Below are 12,862 nucleotides of genomic sequence, written 5' to 3'. Positions count from 1 at the left end.
ATCATTTTTAACTCCAAATCATAACCTGTTACATGTGCTTTGTTTTTGAAGTAATTCTAGATACATGCATTGAAGAATGGACTGAGAGACATCTAGAACCTCCTCAGAAGACTATAAAAAATTATATTTCATGTTCCCATAATCTGTGTGTAGACTTCAGATGGTATGATGGTCAGGTTGGAGTTGATGATGAAAATGAATTCAAATCGTACCATTAAATTTATAGATAACTTGTGCATACAGAGCATGTGAGTGGGGCTAGGTGAGATTAGACTCCAACAGTCCGACTGACTTTCACAGTTAATGATTTGTTTGAAATGTCTAGAGATACTAGACTGGAGAGATTATAAAAGTGGGACTCTGAAAAGTTCCCGCTCAACCGATTAGAGGGTAGGGAAAGAACCTTCAATTAAGATAGATTTGAGATGTTGTTAGGTATGGCATCTGTTAACAGGTTGTTTCTTAGATCAAGCGTCTCAAGAAAAAGTAGTTGATTAACGGAAGCCGGGATTTTGCCACTCAAGAGGTTGTTACTCAGATCAAGCAGAACAAGGGATTTACTGTTGGCCAAGGAAGAAATTGTGCCATTCAGTTTATTGTAGCTCAGGTCAAGCCATGTGAGGGAGGTAAGATTCATGTCAGGCGATGGAATGGCACCGGTTAATAGGTTCTGCCTCAAGTGAACATAACGGAGCTTCCCAAATGCACCAAACAACATGGAGAGTATGTTGCCCTCCAACTGATTGTATGAAAGATCGATATAGGCTAAAGGAAATGTTCCTAATGGGTGCTTAGCGCCAAAGAATGGTATACTTCCTCTTAACATGTTATTTGAGATATCCAACATTACAAGTCCTGTAAGATTAGCAATGGTGGGAGGAAGCTGACCTTGGACAAAGAAATCCGAGAGATCCAAGAGAGTTAACGAGGAGATGTTCGCAAATGAATCTGGAATAGCTCCTCCTACTCTCGTTGTAGTAAGAACAATGTTGTTTAGCCTCGCAGAGTGTGGCGGTAGAATGCTTGAAAGTTTCCCTCTCAAGTCCAGATTGGCAGACAAGTCAACTTCTTGCAGGTTCGGAAGGGTCAACAGATCAGAAGGGATGGAACCATTGAGCTCGCAGCTGCTAAGCTTTAGAGAAACCAGGTTGGAAAGGTTGTGTAAGCGAGCAGGTATGGACGAGAAGAAGGAATTGCCATCAAGTTGGAGATGATGTAGACTGGTAAGATTCGCAAGGGAAGGAGGAATAAGGCCAGAGAGCATACAGTTGGACATTTGAAGACGCCTGAGACCGTGCATGGTGGAAATAGCTTTGCCCCATTCATCGCTTGCCACTTGCAGCTCAGATCCAAGCGTTCTAACATTGTTAGATTAAACAACGGGGAAAGAACGGAACCAGTTAACTGCATAGGGCTTTCCGGATTGTTGCCACGAGGGTTCCGAAGATCCAATTGAGTAACATGCTCTGTTAGATTATGGCATTGGATTCCCGTCCACACGGAGAAGTTAGTGGAAGCATTCCACGTTTTCAGTCGACCAGACGGGTCATGAAGACTTTTCTTAAACTGCAAGAGAGAGTTTATCATCTTCTGTATAGCAAGATACCCAACAAATCAGCAGCCATAGCAGAGACCCCACATAGGTCCACAACAAACTATCTGACAAACATCCCCTACAAGAGCCCATTTTGGAATGAACAATATGAAGCAGCGAACTACTATTCTACACACAGAGCCCGTATAAACTCCCACGAAGCACCTGGGAGCGTACAAATCCTATCGAAAGAGTTAAACGATAAAAAGAGGATAACGCAAGGGTTACGCAGTGGAAGAAAAATCGTAGCAAAGTTGCAACGTGCCAACGACCACGACTTCCATTGAGGTGAAAAACACAAATCCACTGATTTAATCGCAGTCAACCTTTTGTTGAAAACACAGAGAAATTATCAAGAAACAAATGGTCGGTAGCGATGACACGAAACTTCATCCAATAGACTTGTTAATAAGAGAGTCGGTGTTCAAAGAATATTAGGGCGTTTGAATTCTTATCCGCAGCCGGGTCTTTTGGGCGAGGGGATTATTAGTCAATTTTGTTTTGCATATTTAAATTTTTGTGATCTTCAAGTATGTCTCTGGACATAAACAATTAAGATAGGAAACCACGACAGTAGAACAATATATTTAGAAAACATATTAAATACGTATAAATATATTTTAAATTAATTATCATTATTAAAAATTTTATTAGAAAATTACTTATATTATTATGTATTATTTGAAAACTTCTTTTACTTAATTAAAGTATATGTAAGTAATATAGTAAAAGTTTTAATTTTTAAATGTAAGTGCTGTATGTTAAGATTGAAAGTTTCTATTAGCAAATTTAATTTTTTAATATATTTATGTTGATTAATTATTCAATTTTTATTTATATATGACATGTTTGGAATTTGCAAATCTTTTTTGTCATCATTTGTTTGAAGAGTGTTTTAATGAAATACTAATAATGAATTTATAAAAAAATATGCTGAATCGTTTTATTAGTGGCTTGTAATGTTTCTAGGAAAATAATATTTGAGCTTATTTCCTAGTATTCCATTTTTTGTCTCCACGTAAGAGGAGCAAAAGAGTGAATATTATCGTGTACATGAAAATAGGAGGATACAAAAACAACTTAAATGATGTAAACTATTATACTCTAAATCTATGCAATATTTAGATTAAGAAAAAGATTTAAAGTAAACATTGATGAGAACAAAACGAATCTTGCCAACACCAACTCTGGTTGCACCAATTCTATGGTTTTTGTCCTTAAGATGGTGGATCGTTAGTGCTCTTACCTACAACATAAAATTACATTTCTAGGTGATGTGATATTGGATTCAAATAGCATCCCATTTATAGATTTTTTCTATAAGATTGGATGGATAGGATTAAAAATAGAGATCATGGTCTTAAACTAGTTAAGAGCCTTGGAGGGATTAAAGGATTGGTGGATGGTGAAGTGCCCAAGATTAAAGGGGAATTTATGGAGGAGATTTTCCCTAGAGAAAGTGGAGAGTTGAGATTGAAAAGGGGTAGTTTGGAGTTTCCTAAGAGGATAGGAAAGTCCTCTGTCCCATGTGACATGGTACCAAGGTTCATGTTACATGTACAATGGGGCTACACCTTGTGTACAAATGTCATACTTATATGTACACATGTGACGATGTGTAAGATTTGAGGGTATTTGACCAAGGTTATTGTGTGAAAGTGAGGGATTGCTGAGATGATTAATTTTAGCCCACAAATGAGAGTGATAGAAAAGGTAATTAAATAAATAGCTATGTTTATTTAATTTTTAAAAAGGAGATAAAAGACCCCAAGGAAAACAAATATCTAAATTTATTTTCTTAAGGTGGATATTAGAAGATGGATGATTGAGTGATCTTAGGATATTAATATGATTCAATGAGTTGTGATGAATAGTGATTTTATTAGTTAAATAATAAAATAGTATTTAATTAATAAAGGGATAAGATTAGATAATTAACTTCTTGAGATAAAAATTTAGTATTCAGGGAATTGTTGATATGCTAATTTTAGTTGTCTACATTTTGCCCTCTTTTGAGATGGTATTACAAAATAGTATATTTTCATTAAAAAAAAGTAGTTAGAAGAAAATGGTTAGATTAAGGAAGATACCCTAATCATTTGAGGTTTGACTAGGAGAAATGATGATGGCCTCTCGAAAGGAAGGTAGGTTAAAAAAATATCAAACTGCTCTCAAAATGGATGAGTTATGTGAATTTGAAGACTAAATGGAAATGATAGGAGAGATATGCAAAGTAATGGATAGGTTAAAGAAAGGGAGGAAATATAGAGGGTTACCAAGAGGCCATAGGATCATAGGGAAATTGGATCAATATTCGTGCACATTGTTATGGGTGGAGGTTTGTGATAGATTGTTAGGCATTGTTGGATAGGTTTCTATGATTGTTCTTCATTAGGGCCTTTGTGAGTTGATGAATGATGATTTCAATCAATTGGTGGGGCACTTTGAATTCCTAAAAATTAAACAAAATTCACTCAAAACCACATTTTATCTAGCTAATTTATTTAATTTTATGGTAAAAATAAAGAAAAATTATCTCCTCAACCTTGAGAATGTCATGATGGCAATTTGGCAATAATTTGGCAATGAATCGATGGTGATATAATGACTACACAATACAAGCATGCTCCTCCAAGATTGTAAACAACTAGATTTTACAAATGAGAAGCTGATTTCAAATGAGTTTAGCATATTGGTCTTTTATTTTTATCTTCAATATAACATGAGTGTGTTATAATGTGCTCATGTTATGGCTTCTATAAGACCAAAAAGTGAGGCAGTCACCTTTTGGTCCCCTATCTTTTTATATTTACCTAGGACTAGGTCAAGGTGATTAATTAGATGACTAATCAAAAGTGCACAAAATGGTAAATAAAAAAAATATAAATCATTATTTAAATTTTTTATGGGATATGAAATGGCCTAGATACTTATTTACCTAAATTTATTCAATAGAAAGAGTAGAAATTAATCAATTTTAGATGAGGAATAAAGTTGAATAGATAGTTTGAATGTTATTTAATTAATAATAGAGTGGAAACTAGATAATTGATGAATTATAAAGAAAATGATCAGAATTGATAACGTATTAATTTTAAGTGTCTACAACTATTCTCATCACAGATTGAATGTTTAACTTTAGAATTACAAATAAATTTATTTCTCTATAAACCTTACTTCCTTCAATATTAATTTTTTATTAATTTTTAATATATAAACCTATTTCTATTTCAATATAATTATTGCTTGTATTTGAAAATAGGAGCTACACTTAAGTTTAAAATGCTTTTATTTATAAATCAATGAGGGTTTTAAAAAGATTTTGACTACTTTTTTTAATGCATGGCCACTGAAGTAGTTGCAAAAGGTTGGGCTTAAACCACACGCTAAGCATTGACTAACAGACATGGTAATATTGGTCCCTTCAATATCCATTTATTTTCCTTCTGTAGTTCTATTTCAAGGACGTGTCTATTCTGGCTCCAAAAGTGACCCGTCGTACCCATGACATGCATTGACATACATGTCCGAGACATGCATACCATGCCAATTTGGTGCAGCGGCCAGACCCATAGTATGTGACGTGGACTCGCTGGTTTCAATCTTTGGGGCCCATGTGAAACTATGTGGACATGCCAGAGGATAACGGATCTTGGGCCGTGGCTCGCTTACTGGTTAGCGGCGGTCTGTTGTGCATAACACGCACATTAAAAGCCATGAAAAAGAAACAATCGATGGCGAGTGTAGAAACCTCATTCAGACAGCAAACCGATGGGAAAAAGAGGGCGTGGGCTTAAAAAAAATCCGCCAACGATTTAAGAAACCGCATTTAGACAGGCATATTAGTGGGCAAAAAGAGGGCGCTGCTTCCAAAACGCGTTGTCTCGAAAATGGACCTTTCGTACAACACGTTAGTGGCAGGTTAGTCAATCGCAACCGTTCATTACAAAATTGATGATGTACAACGCGCGACTAACACATGTGTTAGTCAATCCGTACTATCATTTTGGAGCCATAATAGACGCGTCCCTGTACCTCCGTTTCAGAAAAACTGGCACCATTTTTTGCCTAATGTGGTAAAAAGGAAGACTAATGCACGATTACAACATAAGGGTAGACTGCGAGTCATTGTTGAAGTGCTATTGTTGAAGAGGCAGGCTGCAAGTCATTGTTGAAGGGGTCTCGTTGTAGTAGCAGGCTGTGTTGTTGAAGGGCGTCTGATTGCTGAAGGAGGCTGGATTTTTGAAGGGCGTGAGGTATGTGGAAATCGACCTCTACATGTCATCTTTTTCTTGTTTGTCTTTGGATTTTATTAAAAATGATGGACGCATATATTCTGGGTTTGCATTGTTTGTTTTTGTTTCTTATTTTGCTTTATATGTAGTGGGAAAATTTTCTTATTTTGCTTTATATGTAGTGGGAAAATTTTCTTGTTTTTCTTTATATGAAGTGGGAAAATTTTCATGTTGTGGAGGCAAAATAGGGAGAAAATTTGCTTGTTTTGGAGGCTGAATAGGGAGAAAATTTAGTTGTCTAACCGTCGCGTTAGGGTTAGATACCGCGCGGGATGCGTGTTTGCTGGCTCCAAAAAGCCTTACATCGCGACTCCCGACTAACAATCCATGGTAGTAGCCGTCCTGTCAAATATTTTGTTTTGCCTTCACCACTGCATTCTGCATGCAACTCCCGTATGAAATATATTTTCAATTTTCGTGAAATCGAGTTTTCATTCAAAAAAAATTTTAAAAAAATTTGAAAACTGTACCCATAACACGTGATCGTCGATGTTAGTCGACTCATGGACGCAATAAAGCAGGTTACCCAAAAAATATAAGCCGTGTGGCCATTTAAAAATAAATAAATTCAAAACTCCTCGCCCAATGCAACCTCTGCATCGCCGTGACATCGGTCAGGAAAACGTTAACCATGAGCAAGCTTTTCCGTCAAACGCAAAAAGGCAACATCATCCACGTCATTGCTGCGACCGATACGTCCATGTCATCTATGGGTCCTAGACACATCGGTCTCATGGACATTTCGAACATGAATGGTATGCCTTTGACATCATGTAGAGGCATGTCATTTTGGAGCCAGAATAACTTCAGCCCTATTTTTTGACACACTTCAGCATTCAGTAAAGTTTTTTTTTAAAATTGTTTCTCCTACCTCTCATGCACAACTCAAAATCACTAAAAAAATCACATTTGCCACGAATTCCCAATAGATGGGGCTACTTGCAATGGTAGATACATACAATGGCAGATACATACTATTGACTGAATTTTGGTCATCAAATAACATAAGTAATGCCAACATGGAGAAGAAATAGCTGCAATATCATATATTATGAAATCGTTGAGTGTAGCTCAATGCATCTGCATGAGAAAAATTTCATGACCAATTTATTCTGTTATTTTTGTAGCCTTACTCCATAAAATGAAAATGTTTATCAAATTGAGAGAGAGGAGAACTTAAAAGAAGTCGATAATATTCTATCACACCTATATGAAAGACTTAGTTTCTGAATATTTCATAGAGATGACCGATGGTGTTGTCCATCAACTGTATGCACTCTTTGTTGGAAGTTGAAGTCCAATGGACTCCTTGTTTGCCGCCAAAACTCTTGGCTATTCATATTCTCTTTGCAAGCTCTTTAAGAGCTGATTGTAATTCAATTCTGAAGGTTAATTGTTGTAGCTGAATGCAGCTGTATATGTGTATACCAGATTGGTGATTAATCTATGATTCGCCTGCTTCAATGTGGATGTAGGCAATTGCTGAACGATGATAAATCTGTGTGTTTAATTTTTCTATGTTGTGTGTGTATTTAATTCTGTTCATCTACTATTTTTAATTCGTTTCTTCATCCTAACAATTGGTATTAGAGCGAGGTTAGATCATTGTTTAGATTTTGGTGTTTGAATTTCCAAAATCATGGAAGAATCGAAGATAGAGAAGTTCTCCGGTTAGAGCTTCAGATTATGGAAAGTGCAAATGGAGTCTTTGCTGATAAAGTAAGACCTTTCACTCATGCTTGAAGGGAAAGCAAAGAAACTAGCTGGGATGACTAATGAAGATTGGGATAAAATGGACAAGAAGGCGAGAGCGACAATTTTTCTCTCACTGTGCAATAATGTTCTCTTCAATGTCACGGGTGATGCAACAACAAAAGAAGTATGTGATAGACTCTCAGCCATGTATGAAACAACTTCGACTGCAAATAAAGTTTTTATTATGAAGCGCTTGTATAAACTGAGAATGAAGGAAGGTTGTGCTATGGCAAACCACATCAATGAATTCAATACATTGATTAGTCAAGCGACTTCGGTGGGGATGTCACAAGATGATGAAAGCAAGGCTGTTTTGTTATTACGTTCTTTACCAAGTAGTTGGGATGGTGTTGTAACATCAGTTAGCACATCTATATCCAGTAAAAATAAGTTAGTTTTTAATGATGTAGTAGCTACTCTTCTCAGCGAGGATTTGAGAAGAAAGAATGATGAACCTTCATCCAGTGAAGCCTTAACGGTGGTAGAAGTCATAATAGAGTAGAAATAATTACCATAGACGTTCGAAATCAACAAAGAGATCGAAGTCTAGAAACAGAAATGGTGAATGTTGGTTTTGTGGCAAAGTTGGTCATGTGAAAAAGGATTGCAGAAATTTCAAAAGAGCACAAGAGAGAGTGTAGGACAACAAAGTAAATACAGTTTATGATAAAGATGATAGTGTTTTAATCCTTTCAACAACCGACACTACTCCGGATTCATGGGTGCTTGATTCCGGTGCCTCTTATCATGCTACCTCATGTCTTGAAGCATTCATTAACTACCATGAAGGTCAATTTGGCAATGTTTTCTTAGGAGATAACAAAGCTTGTGAAATTATAGGCAAAGGGGATGTATTGCTGCCATTAGAAGGTGGTAAAATATGGTTGCTCAAAGATGTTCACCATGTCCCAAAATTGAAGTGGAATTTGATATCTGTTGGACAACTCTTTGGTCAAGGTCTTAATGTTAATTTTCTCCCAGATACATGGAAAGTAACACATGGTACCATGCTGATTGCAAATGGAAATAAAGTGGGAAGTCTATACATATTTAAGACTCATGGTGAAGTGGGAGCTGCAATGGTGATTGAGGACAGCAAAGCGGATCTTTGTAATCAAAGACTTGGGCACATTAGCAAGAAAGGTCTCCATGTTATGCATACAAGAAATCAGCTACTGAACCTCAAACTTGTTGACTTAGCCTTTTGTGAACATTGCCTTTATGGCAAACAAAAGAGAGTCAGTTTTTTGAAAGGTGGGTGTGACATAAAGACAACACCGTTGGAGCTTGTATACTCGGATGTTTTTGGACCAACCGAGGTAACCTCAATTGGAGGAGCTAACTATTTTGTAACATTTCTTGATGATTGTACAAGAAAAGTATGGATTTATATGCTTTCTAGGAAATCTGAAGTGTTTTCAAAATTTAAAATTTTCATGGCTTTAGTTGAAAATCAGATTGGGCATAGGATTAAATGCTTACAAACCGATACGGTGAGGAATTTTGTTCACATGAATTTGATGATTTTTGTGCTGATAATGGGATTAGAAGAATCAAGGTTGTTCCTTTCACTCCTCAAGAAAACCGTGCAGCCGAGAGGATGAATAGAACAATTCTTGAAAAGGCACGATGTATGTTGTCTAATGCAGGTTTAGGCAAAGAATTTTGGGTAGAAGTGTGTAACACAACAATGTATTTAATTAACCGAAGTCCATCATCTAAATTGGATTTTGGTATTCCGGAAGAGGAATGGCAAGGGGAGAGGATTTCATATTCGCATCTTCATGTGTTTGGATGCGAAGCCTTCTCGCATATACCCAAGGAAAAGCGAATGAAATTGGGTCCAAAGTCGCTGAAATGTATCTTTGTGGGGTATGGAGAAGAGAAGTTTGGTTTCAGATTATGGGATTCAGTTCACAAAAAGATTGTTCATGGTAGGGATGTAGTTTTCCATGAAACCTCCTTTCCCGCACTACAAGATTCAAATAAATCAGAGACATAATTTGTCCCTATGTCTCTATTTCAAATAGAGCCTGCAACATACAAAGAGGCTTGTAAAAATGCAGACCTTGATAATTGGCATGCTGCAATGTGCGAAGAAATGGACGCACTAGTGAGAAATCAGACATGAGATTTGGTGCCACTTCCGCTTGACAGAAAGGCATTAAGAAATAAATGGGTGTATAAACTAAAAGATGAAGCCGATGGTCACAAAAGATTTCGAGCAAGACTGGTTGTAAAGGGATATGCTCAGTAGCAAGACCTCGACTTCAAAGAAATTTTCTCGCCAGTAGTTAAAATGACTACCATCTGAGCAGTATTGGGCTTAGTTGCAGCCTAGGATCTTGAATTTGAACAACTCGATGTGAAGACGACTTTTCTCCATGGTGATCTTGATGAGGAACTATTTATGCATCAGTCGGAAGGGTTCATTAAAAAGGGGCAAGAACACCTTTATTGCAGATTGAAATGCAGTTTGTATGGGCTTAAGCAAGCCCCTCGTTAGTGGTATCTTAAATTTGACAAGTTCATGATTGATTACAAGTTTACTCGCAGCGAGTTTGATCCTTGTATCTATTACAAGAAGCTTCCTAATGGCGAATTTGTCATTCTTCTCCTTTATGTGGATGATATGCTAGTGGTTGGCACAAGCATGAGGATTGTGAGTGAACTTAAGACTCATTTAGCAAAAGAATTTGCCATGAAAGATTTAGGGGCAGCAAAGAAGATCCTAGGATCTAGGAATGACTATTTTTCGGGATAGAAAAAAGAGAGAACTCAAACTATCTCAGCAAGACTACATTAAAAAAGTCTTGGACATATTTGGTATGGCGGATGCTAAGTCTGTTTGTGTACCTTTAGCCTCTCATTTTCAGTTGTCTTCTCAATTGTGTCCTAAAACACAAGATGATAAGGAGTTTATGGATAAAATTCCATACAAATCTGCAGTTGGAAGCCTCATGTATGCTATGGTGTCTACTCGACCGAACATTGCTCATGCCGTGGGGGTGAGCAGATTTATGGCTAATCCGGGCAAATCACATTGGGAGGTGGTTAAGTATATCTTGAGGTATCTCAAAGGTACTTCTGATTTTTGTTTATGGTTTGGAAAGGACAAGGTAGTTTTGCAAGGGTTTACCGATTCTGATTTTGCTGATGACTTAGACAAAAGAAAGTCTACTTCTGTTTATTCTTTCACATTTGTCGGGGCAGCGATTAGTTGGGCTTCAAAATTGCAACATACAGTTGCTCAATCAACCGCGGAAGCATAATACATAGCTCTTTCTGAGGGAGCAAAAGAGATGGTATGGCTGCAACTCTTGTTCAGCGAGTTGGGTTTGAAGCAATCAGATTTTGTTTTGTTTTGTGATAACAGCAGTACAATTTTTATGACTAAACATCAGACATCTTAGTCGCGGTCAAAACATGTTGATGTTCGCAGTCATTATGTTCGCCATATGGTCGAAGAAGGCAAGTTTCATGTAGATAAGATTCATACCGACCTGAATCTAGCTGATGTGCTCACTAAAGTGGTTAAGTGGGAGAAGTTCGATTTCTGCCAAGCTTCTCTCGGCTTTTCCAATAATTGATAGCAAAACTAAGTGGGGGAATCTACTTGTTGCAGCAGTTCGTTGGCCTTCAGTGGGAGATTGTTGGAAGTTGAAGTCCAACGGACTCCTTCCTTGTTTGCCACCAAAACTCTTGGCTATTCATATTCTCTTTGCAAGCTCTTTAAGAGCTGATTGTAATTCAATTCTGAAGGTTAATTGCTGTAGCTGAATGCAGCTGTATATGTGTATACCAGATTGGTGATTAATCTATGATTCCCCTGCTTCAATGTGGATGTAGGCAATTGCTGAACCACGATAAATTTGTGTGTTTAATTTGTCTGTGTTGTGTGTGTATTTAATTCTGTTCATCTATTGTTTTTAATTCGTTTCTTCATCCTAACACTCTCTGCTCAATGTTGTGGTAAGAGACAACACTCCAATATAAAGATTGAACCCAAATGCAAAGATGAGTGCCACCCCACCAGATATTATCTTCTTTATTACTTTTTTTTTGCCACAATCTGCGAATTAGGAGGACTTGTTAGACAAGGCTTATTGAGCTTAAAAAATTGGCAATGAACTTAAAAAAATAGCAAATGTTTTACACTTATTATTTTGGCAGCCTTAATTCATGAAAATAAAATATTTAGCGAATTCAGAGAGAGAAAGGAGAGCTTTAAAAATAGATAACAAATTTCTACCACACCTTAGTTTCTAAATCTTCCAAAGAGAAAAACGATGGAACGGTCCATCAAATGTAAGCACCTGCTGCCCAATGTTGTGGGAAGACACAACACTCCAATAACAAGATTAAATGCAAATGCAAAGCTCAGTCCCACTGCCACTCGCCACCACATATTTTCTTCTATATCACTTGTATCAACGTTCTCTTCTTCGTCAGTTTTATTGACCTTCGGTGTTGTAGGAGGGCTTGGTAGACAGGGCTTAGTAAGCTCATCAAAGTCGCAACAAGGCTCGTTCAGTGGGAGGCCGCATACATCTGAATTATTTGAGAAGGATGAAGCTTCAAATGTAAAGAACTGCCCGCCCTGTGGTATCTCTCCTGTGAGATAATTGTACGATAGATTTAACTCACTTAGGAATGTGAGCTTCACCAACTCTATAGGAATAATTCTAGACAGTCGGTTATGCGAAAGGTCAAGAGACTCTAGCAGAACCATGTTCCCCAAGGGCTTGGGGATGCCACCATTAATATGGTTTATTGAAATATTAAGAATGATCAAACCAATCAGAGATCTCAATCCTTAGGGATATGACCAGATAATCTATTGTTTGACAGATCAAGACATTTTACTAAACTCAAAATTCTCACAAACTTCAGCTCCAATCCTTTGCTTCTGATGATTATTTTCTCTACATATGTTGGACCAAATTCAAAGATTTCTCTATACATTGAGTCATTTGCCATGCCCTTCATCTCTGAAATGTTGTCTGGAATGACTCCTATCAAACTGTTCATTGAAAGGTCTAATATTTGAAGAGACGGTATCTTGCTTAGATCGGCAGGTGAATTTCCTTCAAATCGGTTTGATCTCAATATTAAAATCTTAAGCTTAGGAAGTTTTAGAATCCATTTTGAAGAAATGTTCCCTGTCAGACTGTTGTCCCCCACATCTAGTATCTGCAACTGCTTACAATTTGAAAGT

The 12,862-nt window shown here is 37.1% G+C and overlaps 1 protein-coding gene across 1 annotated transcript; it reads right to left on the bottom strand.

Annotated features, from left to right (window-relative positions):
- Positions 1 to 409: 409 nt before the first annotated feature.
- Positions 410 to 12,376, bottom strand: LOC131074590 (receptor-like protein 9DC3). Its single transcript, XM_058011226.2, has 2 exons — positions 11,961 to 12,376; positions 410 to 1,358 (listed from the first exon to the last, which is right to left on the bottom strand). Exons 1-2 carry the CDS (start codon positions 12,374 to 12,376, stop codon positions 410 to 412), a joined length of 1,365 nt encoding a protein of 454 aa, XP_057867209.2.
- Between the last annotated feature and the right edge of the window lie 486 nt (positions 12,377 to 12,862).

This window comes from Cryptomeria japonica, chromosome 7 (genome assembly GCF_030272615.1).
Source record: "Cryptomeria japonica chromosome 7, Sugi_1.0, whole genome shotgun sequence".
NCBI lineage: Eukaryota > Viridiplantae > Streptophyta > Pinopsida > Cupressales > Cupressaceae > Cryptomeria > Cryptomeria japonica.
This window is presented reverse-complemented; position numbering and strand designations above follow the sequence as displayed.